Source organism: Schistocerca americana, chromosome 2, assembly GCF_021461395.2.
Source record: "Schistocerca americana isolate TAMUIC-IGC-003095 chromosome 2, iqSchAmer2.1, whole genome shotgun sequence".
Taxonomy (NCBI): domain Eukaryota; kingdom Metazoa; phylum Arthropoda; class Insecta; order Orthoptera; family Acrididae; genus Schistocerca; species Schistocerca americana.
The window spans coordinates 1,058,643,632-1,058,665,850 of NC_060120.1; the positions used below are offsets into that span (position 1 = coordinate 1,058,643,632).

Sequence of the window (22,219 nt, forward strand, 5' to 3'; positions counted from 1 at the left end):
AAAGTCAGAAGAAAAAGTTAGTGAAATAACACAGTGGATAATGAAGTTTTGCATAGTAACCACGCGGCAAAAGACTCTTCTCTTTGCATGATATAAATTGCCAAAAATCTCATTTCGATATCTCAAACCTTTCATGAAACATGAGGAATGTTGTGGATATTTCACTCTGGCTTTATTGCTTGTGTGCATGGTCACAAATGAGTGTGATACATCAGATCAATTTTCTTGAGATTGGTGACAGATAGAGAGATCCAGCCAAGTCTAAAGAAAAACTCAATATGTTAGTTATTTCATAAGCAGCAACATATTATGTAATATAAATCAAATGCAAAATCATAGCGACCCCTACTTTTCATTGCAAACTTTTTTGAATTTTGCAGTATTTGTCTTTCATGAGAATATCACTGTAGCTATGAACATTAATGAAATGATCGGCACGTCACCGTGAAGGACACGTATAAAGCTATAAGTAACACAAAAATGAATTTTTTTTTACCAAATGGTTTCTGTAAAATCATTTGAAAGGGCAGGGCTTGCACCTCAATTCTGTCATCACCGACCAGCCGAAAGGGAGCAAACAATGTGGCCCTCCCCTCACGAACAAATCAATGAACTCGTCCAATGCTTCGGACAGAAATTGGTTACTGCGCATTGCACACCATTTCCTGTGGTGACTCTTAATAGAGGTAACATGACATGTTACACAAATAACTGTGTGTTAGATTATTGTGTGTGTGTGTTGCATGTTCATATCTCAAGAGTATGGAGGAATTCTGCAAAAGCATGCACAGTTATGAGAGTTACAGCACAACTCTGGGGAAGCAGTAAAGGAATTCTTGGATTCAAGAGGCTGCCAGAGAGTGGTGTGCTACTTAGGAAGCAGAGCCCAGCACTGTTTGAATGCACCAGATAGTTGTTCTAGAAGGAGATGAAAATGTAACTTTCCAGTGTGCAATAGAAATGTTTATTTTTGAAAAAATGAGCTTGCATGAAATAGATTAAAGCAGATGCTATAGAAACTGTTATTCACACCAAGCAGTGTGAGACTTTTTCACTATAGATGAGACAGCAATGCAGTCCATTCTACCAAAAGGTAGCTTGTATGCTTAAGTGATACAGACAGCCATACTGTAGGGAGCAACCACAACAGAGGCACTTATCCCTGTAGATTTCAGCCAAACCTGTGATTCCCAATGAATGACAATAGCCTTTTCAATAGTTGCAGGGTCAGCAGTCTGCATGATTGACTGAAACGCTCCCTTAACATTAGCTAACACCCTGCTGTGTTGGTACTGACAGCATAAACCAGAGCTATTATTTTTCCCAAGAACATACAACTCTACTGTGTGGTTTAATGATGGGTAAAATACAGGGTGATTCAAAAAGAATACCACAACTTTAGGAATTTAAAACTCTGCAACGACAAAAGGCAGAGCTAAGCACTATGTGTCGGCGAATTAAGGGAGCTATAAAGTTTCATTTAGTTGTACATTTGTTCGCTTGAGGCGCTGTTGACTAGGCGTCGGCGTCAGTTAATGCTAAGATGGCGACCGCTCAACAGAAAGCTTTTTGTGTTATTGAGTACGGCAGAAGTGAATCGACGACAGTTGTTCAGCGTGCATTTCGAACGACGTATGGTGTTAAACCTCTTGATAGGTGGTGTATTAAACGTTGGTATAAACAGTTTACAGAGAATGGGTGTTTGTGCAAAGGGAAAAGTTCTGGACGGCCGAGAACGAGTGATGAAAATGTAGCACGCATCCAGCAAGCATTTGTTCGCAGCCCAGGAAAATCGACTCGCAGAGCTAGCAGAGAGCTGCAAATTCCACAATCAACTGTATGGAGAGTCCTACGAAAAAGGTTAGTTATGAAACCTTATCGTCTGAAATTGGTCCAAGCACTGTCTGCAGCTGATAAGATTAAAAGAATCGATTTCTGTGATTTTATCCTTGCTCAAATGGAAACAGATGAATCTTTCGTTTCAAAGATTGCGTTTAGTGATGAAGCAACTTTCCACACTAACGGGAAAGCCAACCGTCACAATGTCTGTATATGGGGCTCTGAGAATCTGCGGGAAACAACTCAGTATGAACGTGACTCGCCTAAGGTGAACGTTTTCTGTGCCATTTCAGCCAATAAAGTTTTTGGTCCCTTTTTCTTCGAAGGTGCTACTGTAACTGGACTACAGTATCTGGAGATGTTAGAGAATTGGCTGTTCCCTCAGCTCGAACGTCAACTACCCGAGGCGATGGATCGGCCGCCAGGCAGCCCGTGACAGAGCACTTCACCACTGGCCTCCAAGAAGCCCTGATCTTACCCCCTGCGATTTTTTCTTATGGGGGTATGTTAAGGATATGGTGTTTCGGCCACCTCTCCCAGCCACCATTGATGATTTGAAACGAGAAATAACAGCAGCTATCCAAACTGTTACGCCTCATATGCTACAGAGAGTGTGGAACGAGTTGGAGTATCGGGTTGATATTGCTCGAGTGTCTGGAGGGGGCCATATTGAACGTCTCTGAACTTGTTTTTGAGTGAAAAAAAACCTTTTTAAATACTCTTTGTAATGATGTATAACAGAAGGTTATATTATGTTTCTTTCATTAAATACACATTTTTAAAGTTGTGGTATTCTTTTTGAATCACCCTGTATATTGGCACTTATTTGGTATCTGGGCAGGGATTACTCAAGTGGATATCGTCATCAGGAGGGACAAAACTAGCACTCTTGAGTGTCAAGAGTGTAGAATGTTTGATCCTTTAATCTTATAGATTTGCTAGGGAATTGACAAATTTGAATGGATGGGTCGAAGTTACATATAATGATAGTGCATGACGCATGGTGGCAGGAAGAGGAGACATGAGTACAGGCTTGTAAATACAAAATCAGACAAGGGTTATATGGGAGAACATCTAATAATGAGTGAGAAAATAGGGGTGCAGGTGGGCTACTATGAACAGCACGTTGAATGTAATATCATAGCCAAGATAGCCAAGAAGCCAACACCCAGCACAGTAGCACAAGTTTATATGCCAACTAGGTCCACAGATGTGGAAGAGACTGAGAGAATGTGTGGATAAAATAAAAGGAATTAATCAGATAAAGACCTGAGGCACATTGGAAGATTTCAGATTGATTGTAAACTATCTGATCAAAACCATCCGTACACCTATTAGACATTAATATTATAGGGGGGGGTTCCACACTGCACATTTACGACGGCTTGAACTCTGCTGAGGACACTTTCAGTGAGGTATCTGAATGTCTGTGAAGGCTTTCCAGTCCATTCTTCTTCAAGAATTGAAACCGAAGAAGGTACTGATGTTGGATGCCTAAGACTAAAACAAATTTAGATTTTTAACCCACTCCAAAGGTGTTCCATTCGGTTCAGGTCAAGACTCCTCCAGGCATGCCAACCCATTTCAGAAATGTTACTGTCCACAAACCATTGCCCCCATATATGCTGCTTTTTGACAGTGTGTATTATGTTGCTGATACAATAAATCATCGTGTCTAAAACTGTTCTTGTACTGTAAGCAGTGCACAATACCGTAAAATGTGTTCCGTCTTCCACATTTAGCTTTTTCTTGAGTTCAGTAAGGGGTCCACACCCTACCACAAAAAACACCTCTATACGCCATCACTACCTCCTCCGTACTTCATTGTTGGCATTACATGTTATGACAGGTAACATTCTCAAGGCATTTGCCAAACCCAAACTCTTCCTCTGGATTACCTCAGGATATAGGATGAGTCGTCACTCCAAATCACTCATTTTCTATCATCCACTGTCCGGTGGGGTCACTCTTCATGCTGTCCCATGTGTTACTTCGCATTGACTACAAAAATATGTGGCTGTGAGTAGCTGCTCGACCGTTATTTCTCATTGTGTTCAACCCTGTATCCACAGTCATTGTGCTAGCTGATCTGGTTGTAGCACATTGGAAGCCAGAAGTGATTCTTTCTCCTTATTTCGTGCAATTTTTTATGGTCATCTTCCTGAAAGCACAACGGTCCGTGTCCATCAGTAAATGAGATCTGCCTGGGTAAGGTTTAGCTATCGTTGTTCCTTCTTGTTTTCACTTCAGTGTCACACCACCAAAAAACGATACCTGAGCAGTTCTAGAAAGGTTCAAGTGTCTTTTGACATGCAATAGGTCCCGTATATTTTGACATGCCGTCAAATTATAAGGTTGACGCCAAAGTAAAGAAAGACATAGGTGTTCTTACATTGGGGGGTGAAAAACACCATGCCCGTCATGCTTGCTTGCACAGCAGATGGACATAAATTACCCCCATTCACAGTTTTCAAGCGAAAGACTTGACTGAAATCGTGTTTCCAAAAACTGTAATTGTGCGAGCAAACGTAACTGGTTGGTTTTCGGAGGACATGGTGCTGGAATGGATTAGGCGTGTGTGGAATCGTCGTCCTGGCGCACTGCTTGGTTTACGCAAGTAATCTCTGGTTTGCGGCGTACGCAGGCCATACAACACCTGCAGTAAAACGAGAATTAGTGGAAAGCAAAACGGACTTGGCAGTAATTCCAGGTGGGATGACGTCAATTCTGCAACCACTTGACGTCTGTTTGAATAAACCATTTAAGGACATGCTTAAATGCATGTACACAGACTGGCTTTTGAAAAGCGACAGACAACTGACACCAACAAGACGTGTAAAATGCTCAAGTTTGTCACAAATGTGCCAATGGATTTATGATGCATGGAAGTGTTTTTCAAATCAGATTGTGCAACAAGCATTTAAAAAGTGCTCGATATGCAATGCACTAGATGGTACGGAGGACGGTGCTCTGCATTAAGAAATGAGCAACAAAGAATCGAGTGATACTGATTCAGAATCATGACTGATATTTTAAACATTACTTATAAGATGTATTACAAATCTAATAAAATTTTGTTTTAAATTTCAGCATTTAATTTCTAATTTATTTTCATTCTTATTTTACAAGTGTTGCTACTCTGCATTGCACAGTATAGAAACGTGTGGAGAGCTGCATCAAACCAGTCTATGGACTGAGGACGACAACAACAACAACAACACACACTGCATTTGAAGACATCACTAAAAATCTACTACGAAAATCTACGACTGGCAAGACTGTTTGGAATGTATGTCAATATGGCCAACTCTACATTCTGAATTTTTTCCTACCTGTGGCAAGAGATGGTTGCTAATAGGAACTTTTATGAATCGTGAATCACATGCAGTTTTCTCTTCACCATAAGAATGATACGAATGTAAACATTATGCCATGTATTCCTTCGTGTTTGTTGCTATCTGATTTAAATCCTGTCTGCCTAATAAACTACGAAACTAGAGTGAGACAACAGCAAACGCGGAAGAATATACATATCATGTCATGTTTATATTTGTATTATTCTTATGCTGATTAGTAATACTGTCAGAAATTAAGCACAGTAACTAACTAGATTTTTAAATCTAAGACAGACTCTAATTTCTGTGCAAAATGTAATGTACTAAAGAGGCGTCTGCAAAGATTTTCAAACGGAGAAAAATTTTCACTAAACTCTCGCTCAGAACATCTATCATACGCAGTATATTATTTGGTTCTTGTTGATTATTATCAAAGGAAGCATCAGTGTAAGTAACAACAAATAGCAGTCTCTTGCCGTTCACTAATGAGACAATTCCTCTCTTTTTTTTATTGTAAGCGGCGGTAGCGCACACAAAAGCAAGCCGTGCTGCGAGCAGTGACAGGTCGTAAACACTCATTATCAGAATGCGACAAACAATGCATGACACAGTACAATAATGCATTTTCATCTCAGGGTGACGTAAACACCTATAACAAAGAGAACAGCACTTACCAGATCAAAGCAAAATAAACAATCAATTGAAACCAGACGAAGTACGTGAAAAAGGAAGGGTGCCTGTGTAAATACGGACGGAGCGCCCGACACATAGCAATGGCTACCTCTTAAAGCTTAACTGCTAAGTTATGACTGGAACCAAACTACTGTAGCTGTTATCTTCATCCATTTGACCTAAATTGTGTCTCATGTTACAATGGACCAACTTTGTTTCGATTTGGAGGTGCGGTCTCAAAATTTCAGGTGCGGCTTAGATTCGGGAAAATTTTTTTTCCTTAATTTCAAGTCTCATTTTTCTGGTGCGGCTTAGATTCGAGTAAATACGGTAGTCTAGTAGGCACTTCTGATTAATCTGATCTCTTCATGATAGACATCATCAGTAGTTGATTGATCTTTCTGATCCATACAGCACGCTGGGGTTACACAAAAATTAGAAATGCCCAAAGGCTGCTTTCCGAAACTTAAGACAAATTACACCGGTAAGCCAAAACATTATGACCACCTACCTAATTGCCGATATGTCCACCTTTGGCATGGATAACAGCAGCAGCAGATCGTGGCATGGGATCAATGAGGCCTTGGTAGGTCATTTGAGGGAGTTGGCAACACATCTGCACACACAAGTCATGTTAATTCTTGTAAATTCTGGGGAGGGGCGGTGATGAACTCTGACACCAGGTTCAGTCATATCCCAGATGTGTTTGAGGTTCAAATCTGGCAAGTTGGAGGGCCAGCATATCAATTGAAACTTGCCACTGTGTTCCTCAAACCACTCCATCACACTCCTTGACAGGGCACATAATTTTGTTCAAAAATGCCACTGCCATCAGGAAACATGATCATTGTGAAGGGGTGTATGTAGTCTGCAACCTGTGTAATACTTCTTGGCCGTCATGGTGCCTTGCACGAACTCCACTGACTCATAAATGCCCATGTGAATGTTCCCTATCCCATAGTGGAGCCACTGCCAGCTTGTCTCCGTCCCGCAGTACCGGTGTCAGAGCTGCTTCCCCGAAAGAGGACGGATTTGCGTCCTCCTGTCAACATGATGATGCAGGTGTCGGGATTCATTGAACCATGCAACATTCTGCCTCTGTGCCAACGTCCAGTGCGGATGGTCATGTGTCTACGTCAGTTGTAGGTGCTGATGATGTGGTGGTGTTAACATTGGCACGCACATGGGTCATCATTTGCGGAGGCCCATTATTAGGAGTGTTCGGTGCTCTGTGTGTTCAGACACACTGGTATATTCTGCCCAGAGTTAAAGTCTGATGTTAGTTCTGCCACGGATCACTGCTGTTTTTGTTTTACCAGTTTGCCCAGCCTGCGATGTCCATCTGTAATGAGTGGTGGCCACCCAACCCAACAACATATGGATGTGGTTTCACCTTGGTTTTGCTACATGTTAAAGACACTCATTACAGCACTCCCTGAACACCAGACAAGTCGTGCAGTTCCCGAGATGCTTATGCCAAATGTCCGGGCCATCACAATCTGCCCTCAGTCAAACTCAGATAGATCGCGCGCATTCCCCATTCTACATATGAACAGCATGCTCACTGATACTATATGCACCATGTAAGCATCTGACTAGCAGTCATTCTTCACCAGGTGACGCTGCTATTGCATGGATGGGTTTATATTGACTATAGCTCAAAGGTCATAATGTTCTGGCTGATCAGTGTACCTTGAGGATGTTTAGCACCTTGGCAGACCTCTGCTCCATATCCCTTATGTGTGATTTTGTGAATGAGGCCCAGAGCACTTACTGAATTTTATTTGCAACTTAGATGAATAAAAATAAAAATAATATTCATGTATTTAACAAACTTGTACCCATACAAATAAAAATAATATTCATGTATTTAACAAACTTGTACTCCCTGCTCCATATCCCTTATGTGTGATTGCTGTGAATGAGGCCCAGAACATTTATTGAAGCTTATTTGCAACTTAGATGAAGACAAATGAAAATAATATTTATGTATTTATCAAACTTGTAGAAGTGATGTTCAATGCATTGAACAAAGAATATAGCACACTTAGGTAACCTCATCTATGGTGACCAGTTCTGTGGAAACCTAATACTTCACAGAAGTAGGACAGTTAACTGAGCTGCCTTACTCCTGGGTTTTTGATTCGTTGTGTAACAATGGTCTCCACTGTAATGTCCTTAAGGACTCACTTTTTTATCATAACATTACCTTGTTGTTTAAAGTCCTGTAAGCAAATGCTTCAACTAAGGGCTTCAACAAAAAATATTTATTTTATTTATTTTTTTATTTCTTGTTCCTTAGATCCAGTTAGTGAGTCAATCACAAGGATACGGAACGTGTCAAATTGTACAGGTTTCAATTTAAACTTACAGTAAATACAAAGGGCATTTCAATGCCAAATTGTACATAGTTTAAGTAAGACATACTATAAATACAGTAATAGATACAATGTCAGCTAGATAACATAACAACCATTTAACAGAAAAAGGAGTTTCAAATAAAGGTTAAAGGTACGAGCACAAAGTTAAATCAGATATTATGCCTACAAGAGTAAATACAGGTACAGCTAATTTGTTGTTACAAAAAGTGTGCTAATGCTCAATGCACGATAAAATCAATTGAACTACTTCTAGACACAATAAGTTTAGTGATGGTATACATTTTCTTTCAGATATTCATCCACAGTATAAAAAGATTTCTCTGTCAGGTAATCTTTGAGAACTTGTTTAAATTTTGGCAGTTCTGAATGAACACATTTGATATGTAGTGGTAGAGTATTGAACATCTTAATGCTGGAGTAGTAAACTCCTTTTTGTACCAGAGTGAGACGTTTCATTTCGAAATGAAGATTGTTTTTGTTTCTGGTGTTATAGCCATGGAATTTACTGTTGTCTTGGTAGATAGAATAATTTTTGCACACAAAGGTCAGCAAGGAAAAAATATACTGTGAGGCAGTTGTTAGGATACCTATCTTCCGAAACAAGTGCCTGCAAGAGTGTCTTTGATGGACCCCACACATTATTCTGATTGCTTTTTTTTGGATGGTGAAAACTTTTTTTGCAAGTGGTTAGTTCCCCCAGAATATGATAGCATATGACATCAATGAGTGGAAGTAGCCAAAGTAGGCAACCTTAATGGTGTCAACTTCATCCACTGAAGAAATTACCCGTAATGCAATTGTTGCCGAGCTAAGTTTTTTACATAGATGAAGAATGTGAACTGACCAATTACATTTACTGTCTATGTAAGCATCCAGGAATTTTGTATCTTCAACTTTCTGTATTTGTTGATCTCTACATTTTATATTAATTTCATCGAGATTATTTTGTGATGTATGGAACCTCATATAATGAGTTTTATCTGCATTGAGTGAGAGACCATTTGAGGAGAACCAATTTAAGATGTCATTAAAAACAGTATTTGTAGTTTGTTCAAGATCATGTTCAATCAAATCGTCAATTAGAATTGTTGTATCATCGGCAAACAGGGTAAATTTGCTGTTTGTCTCAGAACAAAGAGGAAGGTCATTAACAAATATGAGGAAAAGCAGTGAGCCCAAAATGGAGCCTGAATAGTATCATATGCATTTGGTGTCAGTGTGGCTTCATTGCCACGTGACACAGCAGGCATGGGAAGTGTCAGCTGACACTTGTACACAACAATGTTGAATGATGTTAAAGCAACGAGTAAAATGAAATAGAGTAAACTTGTGTTGAGATCTTCCATGATTTCAAGAAAAATAAGAACAATTCATTAACGAAAATTCGCTGGTACCAGATACAAAGGCAGCAAGTAACCCACTTCTGAAAAGCAGAAATTCAGTTTGTTATGTAAACAACCAAAACTTTGAACCATCAGCAGCTTTCAAAGTTGCAGAGTAAATCTCTTTAAATTCTTACCACTAGTGGAAAATTTGTTCAGTTTGTTCCAATAGAAAGCAGTTAGACAGAAAAAGGAATTACCTGGTTATAAATGTGTGTGTTTTTAATATTTATAGTTCCAAAATCTGTCGGTGTGTTTCAGAAATATGCATTAAACTTATGAGTGTGTTTTACAAAGCGAAAATTTTAGATATTTTTGTGTGCACCAAAGACTAGCATCTGAAAAATGTGTACATAGCCATCAGTAGAATTTGAAAGGTAAGTAGATTTCTAAACTGATAAGATTGAATGAAGTCTGTGTGGTACAAGAAACTTCTGTAAACATATGGCACCAGTAGTGGTGATATCTGCAAAAAAAGATAAATATTATTATTGTTGTCATTATAATTGTTATTATTATTATTATTATTATTATATCATCACCAAATAAAAAAACTGGTTTGTTATATGTCTCACCTCAAGGCACTCCTTCCCCATGTTTTTCTTTTTGAATTATTCTTCCGTTATTTTCTTTGTTCTAACAAATTAACATGCAGAGATACTTTTGTGTTGTCTACATAACTTCTTGTTAAATAATTTCTTAATAAAGGACAGCCTGCTCTCCCACCTCGCATCACCACATATTTATTTCAATGTGGATGTTGTCCCACCTCCCATCCCCACATATTTATTTCAATGTGGATTGCATGGCCATTGCATGCACCTATTATTTATAGTTATTTTGTGAATCACATTATAATAGCTACAATTAATTTATTATTCTTTTCCAGTGCTTCATTTGATTCGACTGTGAGACTCTGGGATGTAGAAAGAGGTGCTTGCATACATACTCTTACAAAACACACAGAACCTGTTTACAGTGTGGCTTTCTCACCTGATGGTAAATTTTTAGCATCTGGAAGTTTTGACAAATGTGTACACATCTGGTCAACTCAGGTAAACAAAAACTTTATTTATTATTATGTATAATGAAAATTCTGTTATTTCACTCTGTATCTGAGAATGCAGGCATTGGCTTGGAAGAAGGTTGAAGATTCAAAATCCATACAATGTTAACTGCAGGAAATTTCCTCTTTTTTTTGTCAGTGCACTGGCTCATCATCAAAATTTATTTTCTTGTTCTCATACCACAAAAATACTGTGACTTCTGAATTGTTTATAAGAGAGATCTTGTTTTTTAAAATCATTTTAATGTTAATTACAAAACAAGAACTCATTTTAATCACACAAGAATGTGAAACTTCAGATGTAGGTACATTTTATAGTACATTTCAGTACTTTTTTATCACCCAAACATTTTCATTTTCGAGATCGTAGTCTTGCTCCAGTCAGTTAGAAAACAAATGTGTGCCTCAGTCAACCTGAGAGTTAATCAGATACACATCTTTTTGTTTAGAACTACTGCACAGTTCAGCAATTTGGAAGAACTTCCTACACTGTAAACATAAAATTGTATTGGATGTCATATCAAACACCTCCCAGCCATGTAATTTCCAAACTTTTTTTATTTGCCTACTGTTCAGGGACCCGAAGATGGCATAGTAAATTGCCGAAACTGGTACCCTAATAAAATAAGTTTGGAAACTAGATGGCTGAAAGGTGTCTGATTTGACACCCTGTACCAAACAGCAGAGTCCTACAACCATCTCTGAAAAGATGGACTTAGAGAGACTTGAAATTGTATTATTTTAATCAAAACTATGAACCAAATAACAATAACACAATAATTCCGTTTTGCTTAACAGCTTGGTGCAGATCTTTGTTGAAAGCCACTTCAGCACCTTGCGTGTCGCTAACCTACCCCATCAATGGTGACCTAAAATTTTACGTGGAATTGGAACCATGTGTTGATCCTGGCAAATCCTTATATCATTCAGAGGTGAGGGCTGGGTTAAAAGTGACTGAAATATTCCAAGATCTGATTCTATTCCATGACCTTTCAGTTCCCAGGCACTTGGCTTACTGTTAGACCACCAGCCCTATTCTTTCAGATATTATATAAACAGTGTGGTGGTGTTGCTCATGTAATATGGATGATTGTTAGTTATACATAATAGCAATTTGATGGTGAGCTTCCCAAGGGGATCTTCTGGGCTCTAACACCAAAGCTGTGTCTATGCTTTTAAATCTGGAACATGTTATTTCTTCTGCAGTATATTTTGAAAGTAAACATTGTGCACTAAGTGATGTCTAACATGAATTAATTTGCCTGTACTTCATGTACATAAACAGCTTGTACAAATCAAAGATGTCACTACTTTGCAATTTAGTAACTGCTTTCTCCCCTGTGTTGTTATTACTATATATTTTACTATTTTTCTGTAAATGTTGTGCATGACCAGGGCAGCTTGTTGATCTGAGGAACACTTGCTGCTGCATCTTAACAGGTATTTCGTTTTGGCAAGTCACCACGACCACTGTCCCTCGATATGGTCCTGCTTATGCACAGTAAAGTAGAACAGCACTTCATAATATATAAATTACTGGTGTTGGATTGTCACTCATCTGTAAGACGATGAAAGGATGTGCTTCACTCCCCTGGAGTTGTAAGAAGCTGAAAGGATATGCTTCACTCCCCCACCTAGACATATGAGCTCATTATAAGGTGTTAGTACATGCTCTGAATATGAAATTTTCTACCATTAAATACTTCATATGAGAGTGATAACTCTTTTAAACATCTTTCTGTAGAGAATTAGACAGAACATAGACAGTATGATAGTGATTCTCTTCATGATCATTATCTTATATATTGATTGCTGATTTTACTTTTGGGAGAGGGATCCAAGTCTACAAACAATATTATTTTCCTTACTATAGTTTCCTAGTGTTCATTAGAAATTTTAGCAAATTAATGACAAGTATATTGAGTACAGAATAACATACTTTACGCATCAACATTGCATTTTTTGACTGTAACAAATACATGCATGCTTGTCCACAGGAACAGGCACTGCGGTGGCTATAGCCATTGTGAAATACATTAAATGAATTCGCAATTGTGAATAAGGACGGCCATCAGATGTGTAGACTGGAATGACGAAAATGAAAATTTGTGCTGGACTGGGACACAAACCTGGATTTCCCACTCCATTGACTTCATTCCATTCTATGGCTGATGGTTGTCCTTGTGAATTCGTTTAATGTATTTCACAATATCTATAGCTGCTGTATTGCCTGTTCCGTTGGACATGCATGCATGTCCATCATATTTCTTTGCCAATACTGGGCAAGAGACTTTCAAGTACAATTGTCTGACCTGTTCGGGAATATACATAATGGATATATGAGTACAGCTTGTAGGCACATGGTTGATGACGTGTGGAAGTTTGGGTCTGGCCATGAGTCTTGCACGGGTATCTAAATGTTATGGTGACCGCTTGCAGTATGCAGGAAATCTGGGTTCGTGTCCTGGTCTGGCACAAATTTTCATTGTCATCATTCCATTCTACAGCCGATGGTTGTCCTTATTCATAATTGCGAATTCATTTAATGTACCTTCACAGTAATTCTCTCTAACAGCATGCAGGGAAAATGAATGCTCATCTCTTTCTGCGTGAGCTCTGATTTCCTGTATTTTGTTATGATGATCATTTCTCTCTATGTAGGTCAGTGTCATAAAAATATTTTCGCATTCGGACGAGAAAGTTGGTGATTTAAATTTTGTGAGAAGATCCCGCCCCAATGAGAAACACCTTCATTCTAATGATGTCCACCCCAAATCCTGTATCGTCCTTGACACTATCTCCCCTATTTCTTGATAATACAGAACATGCTGCCCTTCTTTAAACTTGTTCGATATACTCTGTCAATCCTGTACGCAGTAGTACTCCGAAAGAGGACTGGCAAGTGTAGTGTAGGTAGTCTCCTTAGTAGACCTGTTGCATCTTCTGTGCGTTCTTTCCAATTTAAATTGTTTATAATTTAACTGATTCCTTTTAGCACTCATGTGGATGACCTCATACTTTTCATTATTTACGGTCCGGTCAATTGCCAATTTTAACACCATACAGATGTCTCTTCTAAATTGTTTTCAATTTGTTTTGATCTTCTGATGACTTTACTAGACAATAAATGACAGCACATCTGCAAACAACCTAAGACAGCTGCTCAGATTGTCTCCTAAATTGTTTATATAGATAAGGAACAACAGAGAGCCTATAACACTATCTTGGGGAATGCCAGAAATGACTTTTGTTTTACTTGATTACTATCTGTCAGTTGCTACAGACTGACGGTTCTGACACGAAATCATGAATCCAGTTGCATAACTGAGACAATATTTCATAAGAATGCAATTTGATTACAAGCTGCTTGTGAGGTATGGTGTCAAAAGCCTTCTGGATATCTAGAAATACAGAATCAGTTTGAAATCCTTTGTCAATAGCACTCAACACTTCATGAGAGTAAAGAACTAGTGCTTCACAGGAATGATGCTTTCTAAATCGGTGTTGGCTGTATGTCAATAGACCATTCTGTTTGAGGTAATTCATAGTGATTGATCACAGTGTATGTTCTGTATTGCCTTTCTTGAATACTGGTGTGGCCTGTGCAACTTTCCTGTTTTTGGGGATTGGTCTTTCATTGAGCGAGCAGTTATATATGACTGTTAAGAATGGAGCTATTGTGTCATCATACTCTGAAAGGAACCTAATTGGTAGACAATCAGGACTGGAAGACTTGCAGACTTGCTTTTATTAAGTGATTTAAGTTGCTTCACTACTCCGAGGATATCTAGTTCTAAGTTACTCATGTTGATAGCTGTTCTTGAGTCTGCGCTAAATTTTTGGCTTCTGTAAAAGATCGCCAATCTTTTTTAACTTAACAGTCACATGCCTTCTAATGTGAACTTCAGTAATCAAAATAAACCCTGCTTACAGGAGTAATGAGGCCCATCATGCTCTGGCTGCCATGTGGTTCCATGAAAGATTTTATTTTGACTTTAAGCTAATTTGGTGAAATTATATTTTGAGGACATGGATATCTTAAAATTGTCTCATAACTTCTGTATTACTTTATTACCATTCAAATCACCTTTTTGATCTATATTATCTCTGCTGTACTATTTCAAACATTTCAAGCAGTAGCTTTATTATCTTCATTTTTAAATTTCCAGTTATTTTACAACTGAGGCTACATTAATTTTGCAACATTACAGTAAACCACACAGATTAAACATGTAATTACTATTTCAAGCATTATATATTATTTTCACCACATTCCTCAGTCATACGTTGTTCACATTTGATGTATACTGGTCTTCTTTCCCCTTCAGAGATGGTATCCTTTTGCACGACACCCTCAAACCTATCCCCCAAGATACAGATGTAATCTGCCCTTTTGGTACCCCTTACCCTTTCTCCCTTTTATCATACCATAGTACTTATATGTGGGTGCTCTCCTTTGTTCATAACCAACAATAACTCTTCTCCTAACCAATCCGTAACAGAAAGAAAACTCCTACCTTAAACCAGTCTTTTACATACTCCTATAGTATTGCGGGCAGAAAGCCATATCATGCTAGCACATCATAAATACTGTCTTAATGGTCATGTATGTTGTTTTGTGTCCTTCACATTAATGTAATGTCAGTTTTTCAGAAAATATTAAAATAATCCTGTGAAGAAAAAAAATTATTCCCTACCGTGATTTGGGATATCAGTGTCTTCACAATATCAGCATTGTATAGTGCTGTATTGTTTGCAGAACTTTTTCTTCATTAAAATCATTCATACGTTTTTCCAATAATGTGAAAGTGGAACCTTAGTCAGCTTTTTTATCTGGATCTATACATTCTTCTAAAACATTTAATTTTACATTGTTTTACCCATGTCAGATCTTGTGAACTCCATGGATGTTAATGATAAATAATGATCAATGCAACTGGCCACAAGTACTTTTAAAATGTTTTGGGCTATGATGCCCATCTTAAGATAGCTAATATTTTAAATTATGTAGATGTTTTGGACAGCAGCATGTCATCTGCTCCTGCAGTAAGTTCCAGTTTATTTTGTTGTGGTCCATATGGGTTTCCAGGATGATGTACATGTTGTTGAACTGCAAGCAGAACACAAATTGTAAGTAAATTACTGTGGCAAACTTCAAAATAGTATTAATGTCAAGTGTTAAGTGCCAGACATGTGCTATGCACTTGATGCTTTTGTTTACCATACTGTGGGCACCTGGGCAGTGGGTAACTGCAGGGACAGTTTGAGTCTGATGTGCACTTAGAAGACTTGTTATCCAAATGTGCTCTGTGATCCAAATGTGCTCTTTGAGTTGCAGAACAATATGCGTGTCTAATGCAGTCTCCACCAAGGGAGAAGTGATTGGAATCCTGTTTTTTCCACAGTTGCTGTGGAAATGGGACTACACTATGTCTTAATCTACCACATGTCACCAGAATACTGTGCAGAAGTGGGCTTTGGGGAAAGGAAGGTGCAGTTTGTTAACTTGTTGACTGTTGATTACAATATCAACTACTTCATATAGCAGTTTTTGCATTGTCTTTCTCAAAAGCTTGCAATGCAGGAGAAGCTATTTCAAATGATGAAGGAGTTTTTGATTATACTTCTCAAACAGAAGCTAAGTGAACTGTTTCAGAATCCCATGCATTATGGATCTGAGGCTACTGCTCACTTGTTGCACAGATGAGCAAGTTCCCTGCTGCCGCCAGCTTTATTATTATGGTCTGATATCAAAATTACAAAAGTCTGTTAACATGTTTGATGCAGCCCAGCTGCAGTGACATGCATCACATGGTTTATAAGCCTTGGCATTTCCAAAGTGAAAATTGTTTGAATAGGAAAAGTAGTCAAAAGCCACAAGTAAGAAACTTTTCCAGAGAAATCTGTGGGCAAATTGGGCTTATTATACTGAAAGTTGTAAAGTGTGAGATGAATAGCTTCATATGACAGTAGCTGGCTTGTTTCATGCTACAGGATTTATAGAGTGCTGTGAGTGTTGACCACAGCTGTGTCATACATTAGCAGTACTGTTTTTGTGCTGACAAAGTATTGCATCTGTTTGACAGAAAATTTCTCTCTTATTCACTGTTGAGCTTTATATGCTTCGATATTAAGTCTTTCGTGGCTATGGACATACATGTATGTAGGCAGGTAGAGCACCCAGATGGCTACAGGCATTCATATACGCTCAGCAGGCAGAAAGAACTGACAGCTAAGGGTAGGGTATTCCTGTATGCTTGGGCACAACAGCAGGTAAATGTGCACAATAGAATGATGAGTTGCTATTGTCCACATTTCAGCATTCCTGCCAATGGTGTTGTTAGTACCCTTCTATGGTATGTTGGAAAGAGCTACATCTTTCACCTGCTCCCGGTTGCTTTTAGTTTACGAGTAGTTTGAATAGACACCATTTGATTTCCTAATGTACACAAGACAAATTACAAACATATACAGGGTCTGGCAGGAAGACCACCTGTTTCTGGAGAGGCTGCTTTTTGAGCTGTGATGGGGATACTCATGTGAAGGGGGTATGTGCCATTTTCAGTACGTGCCATTGCTTGGCTATACGAGCACCTTGTGTTTTTTTTGGAAGGAGTATATTTGTAATGGTGGTTCTGTGATTGCTATTCAGTGGGCACTTTGCATTTGGTGTGGACTTGGCCGACATGATTCTGTTCCTTATAGAAAAACCGTTAGAGATTGGGTTTCAAACTTTAGAATATCAGGTTCTGGACTGAAAAGAAAATCTGGCTGACATTGGAGTGTAACAACACCAGAATGTGTGGTCCATGTGAAGCATCCATCCTGCAATCACCAAAGTACTCAGCACCTAAACATGCACCTGCCCTGGGATTGTCCAATAGAGATGTAAGAAGAATACAGCACTGATATCTTCAAATGCCATACAAAATGATGGTTACCCAAGAATTAAGTGAGAGAGATTTTGAAACTCACTGAGCTCTTGGTGAGGAAATTCTTCAGAACATTTCTCATGGCACTATTTTGATTTCTTCTGATGAGGCCCGCTTTCACTTGTCAAGTACCGTAAATAAACAAGATTTGCACTACTGGGCAGTAGAAAACCCTCAGGCATGGTGTCTGAATTTTTTCGAAGATGATTGTGTAACAGTAAGGGGTAATTCAAAATATCACTGTCACATGATAAGAGATCTTCCTCTGACCTAAGTTAAACCAGATTTGTTTTGGGGGCTGTGAAGAGGGAGAAGCCTGGTTCCTGTAAGATGGCGCCACCACTAACACTTCTCGGCATTAGCTAGAAGTTCAGAATGTGTTGTTTCCTATATATGTTCTCTCTTCATGAGGAGACATTCCCTGGCCCCCAGGGTCACCCAATTTATCACCTTGTGATTTTTTTTTTCTTTCTGTGGGGACACTGACAGGCTCAAGTGTACCTTGTAAAGACTCAAGCACAAAATAAGGCCCCAAGAGTAGATTATGTGCCCTCAGTATCATTGAGATCCATGGGAGGATTGGCCATGACAAAATTACCCCACCTGGTATGCAAGGGCATATGAGACAGGTGAAATGACCTCTGCAAGACATATGAGACAGGGGAAATGACCCCAGACTTCAAAAATAAGTTGGAGTGCTGACAAATATGGACATAACTGAACCTTCAGCTTAATGAGTCATAGATGAAGAACATAAACATGAATTATTTATGCAAGAATGGAAGTACTGGTAGTCACTGACTTCAGGGAGGATCAGTTTTGATTTGAGAGAAATATATGAACGCACAAGGCAGTACGACTCTGTGACTTATCTTACATAATAGGCTGAAGAAAGTCAAACCTATTTTTATAGCATTTGTAGTTTTAGAGAAAGTTTGAACAATCTTGATGGGAATGCACTCTTTGAAATTCTGAAGGTAGAAGGTATAAAATACAGGTATTGAAACCTATTCACAACTGTTACAGAAACCAGACTACAGATATAAAAGTCGGAGGACATTAAAGGGAAGCAGTAGTTAACAAGGGAGACAGCCAGAGTAGTAGCCTGAAGCATTTTCTTTTTTAATTGTGTATAAATCTGTCAGGCCCATATATTTCATATCATAGTTGTAACATAAAACCTTATAAACTCCTGAGCATTTTTACTTGTTCTTGTTATTTTGTAATTTATGTCATATTTGTGTTTTGATGTTATTTGTCTTTAGGTAGGTAATTTTAATATTATTTTTTTGAAATGTGTGTATTGTTTTGTCAGACATTCTTCCTATATGTTCCATGGCTGTAAACTGCACTTCGTTTTATGATGAGGTGCCCATACAGTGTTTTTCTTTTTCATAATTTTGTAGCCTATAAAACCTTGACCACTGCCTGATGCTGCCCTAATATTCTCAAAACACAATGGAGACCACTTGCAGCATTTGCCTTGTAGGTATAATTTTTGGGCAGACTTTGTAGTCTATAATGATGCTTTGTCTTCTTTTATCTATTACCAGAGATCTCTGGAGATAGATATTAGCCATCATCTCTAAAGTTTGTGTTAATGTTGCAGAAACACTAGTGCGCGTGTGTTTGTGTGTGTGTGTGTGTGTGTGTGTGTGTGTGTGTGTGTGTGTATTCACGCACTTAATTTTTTATGTTTAGGCTGCTAGTGTAAAGCTTTCCAAATATTTCTTGTACAGTTGATACTGTTGGTATTCTGCCCGTTACATCTTACTGGTTGTTAGAAAAGTAATTAACTTGCTGCTTTTGTTTTGCAGACCGGTCAGCTTGTCCACAGTTACAAGGGGACAGGAGGGATATTTGAAGTATGCTGGAATTCAAGGGGTGATAAAGTAGGAGCCAGTGCTTCTGATGGAAGTGTAAGTATTGAAGTTAATAGTTTTTGGTTGATACTATAGTACATATAAGGGTAAGAAAAATCACAATAGCTACACCTGTGAGATTATGAAAAAAAGAAAAGAAACAGCAAGATGTAATTTAGTTCCCCAGCTTGTTACTAGCACTTTTGTCATCAGAAACAATTTCTTGGGTGCTTATTCATAAGCACCTCATGTGTTTCAGAAGTTGACTGTATGACAACTATAAGACACAACATACATAACTTGTCTGCTGAGAGGAAACTTCATTAGCCAGCTGAAAATAAATTTATGTAACTCAACTTGCAGGTGAAAGAATCTCTTAAGATAGTAAAGTTATATCTGAGGGAAAATGGAGAGATAACAAAATACCTGAGAGGGGAGAGTGATGGGCATTAACCTTGTTTGCAGGAAGTATTTGGTCTGGATTGAATCATATTCATGAGTTTTGGCGTGCAGTGTTTGGAAGATTATAATTTTCTAACAAGTGCAACATATGCTTATTCATAAGCACCTCCTGTGTTTCAGAAGTTGACTGTATGACAACTATAAGACACAGAGGAAATGGACACACGTCAGTGGGCAGAGCATTTCTCTAGGTTTTTGACTCACATTACAGGTGCTCAATATGGGCACCATTTGTGACATGGCAAACAACAATACGGTAGTCAAACTCTCGTTGCACATGTCCCAACCACCCTTGGTTGATAGCAGCAGCCCCAGTAATTATTCATTCTTGCAGCTCTTCCAAATTAAGGCAGGAAAACATGATATTTGACATAAGCCCATAAGAATAAATCACACGGAGTTAAGTCAGTTGACTGTGGGGACCACTGAAGAATAGGTGAGTCATGATGAGTTTAGCATTGAGGTAACTATGAACTTCTGAAAAAGAGTGTGGTGGAGCACTATCTTGATGCAAAATGAAATCTCCACTGTGTTGCTGTAATTGTGGTACAAGCATTGCTAGAGCATGTCCAGGTACACGAAACGTGTCACATTTTTCCCCACAAAGAAAAATGATTCATAACCTTTTGAAGAGGACATGGCACAAAAGACATTGACTTTGTCAATGACACATGAGTTCCAAAATATATTATGGATGTTCTGTGCACCAAACACCTAATCTAACCTAATCTTACGATGATTCACATTTCTAGACACATGAAATGTGGCTTTGTCACTGAAAACCTGCTTTGTGAAAAACCGTATTCCTCAAGTCGCCGCATCACGCCATTGCAAAAGTCGAAACAAAGCTCATTGTCTTGAGTAGTCACCATACATAGCATCTGCCACTGCTCACGTGTCTTCAATGTCTTTGTGCTCCTAACGAGTGTTTTCCATGCATGCTTCACCTTCTCTGCTGACAGTCCCAGCTAGACTGTTTGTTCATATCACATAAGCAGTAGTCTCTTGGGATGCATTGTTCCACTCATTGATTGTTTTGTATGTTGAACCTTTTACCTGATTTTTGATAGGAAATTATTGCTGAAATGTCACAATTGACTTATATTTAACAATTTCTGGGACACAACACATTCATTGATCTGTTGTGTACCACATTCTGGAATCCCAGCCCCCTGGTGGTGCACCATGGATCAATGCCGTAGAATATATTGGGAATCAAAACACTGAGCTCTATCCACCAATAAGTGCCATTTTTCAATATGTCTTGTAGTTTTTGTGCAGCTGTCTTCTCTAAATCCAGGAGGTATGTATCAGTCTGCTGCATAGTTCTCATAGCATTCAGAAAGTAGACTGCATTGCACTTACATAATTCTGAATCTTACAGTGCACAGTGTTCCTTAGTACAATGCCTATGAAAGTATTAGTAACTCAGCGTTTCAGTGTTTTTAATAATGCTCCTGATATTCTTTCATTAGATTAGTATTTGTTAATTTAAATGGCATATTGTTGGGGCATTTGTGTGTCAAGTTTGCAAATACAGGTCTAAACTAACCAGATATAGCCTGTAGCAGCCAGGGACTCTTAAAATATGATTCATCTGTTTTACGGACTGCTTCCTCTCTCCTTAATTTCAAATTTTTGTAGAGTTTTTTTCTGCTAACTGAACTGTAGAAGCACTCTAAGAGGAAAAATTGGCCAGTTTGAAGAGTGTTTCAAAACTGGAATTTGTTACACTCAAGGCACATTATTTTCCATGGTGAATATTTATTGTGGGTTAAAACAGTATTCCACCTAGGATTTACCACTCAAGTTGCTAGAGTTTTCTGGGTACCATTTTTCTTATAACCTAATCATATAATTGCTGAATAATTTCTATATGTTAGTATATTGGTGGTCAAATGTGCATAGAAAACAGAGTAGGATGATTGTGTATTATGCGGTCTACAAGTATAATCAGTGATCTCAGATTTTATTCATATTTTGTGTGCAATTCGCTAAACTATGAAAGGGGAAGATAAAAATTTCTAACCCACAAATTTTGCTATGTTGGAGTTGGAGCAGCGTTTTCAGGGAAGGATAACCAATTGCAGTGATAATGTTTCAGAAATTTTGATTAAGTTTTAAAGTGCTGTGTTCACTGAGTAATTGTGGTAAAGCTGCAGAGTCTTGTAAGTAAATAGTGAAATACATTGTGGCTCTATTAAAAAAATTGAGCAAGTCTTAAATACCTTATTTCAATCTATACCTTGAAGAAGACATGATGACAATAAAAGAAAGATTCAAGAGCG

At 38.4% G+C, this 22,219-nt stretch overlaps 1 protein-coding gene across 1 annotated transcript in view; it reads left to right on the top strand.

Annotated features, from left to right (window-relative positions):
- LOC124596473 (F-box-like/WD repeat-containing protein TBL1XR1) overlaps nt 1–22,219 on the top strand; it is a 166,489-nt gene that overhangs the window by 141,864 nt on the left and 2,406 nt on the right. Inside the window, exons 9-10 of the mRNA XM_047135616.1 lie at nt 10,499–10,664; nt 19,425–19,526. Coding sequence (XP_046991572.1) covers nt 10,499–10,664; nt 19,425–19,526 — 268 coding nt within the window. The remainder of the gene's footprint in view (nt 1–10,498; nt 10,665–19,424; nt 19,527–22,219) is intronic.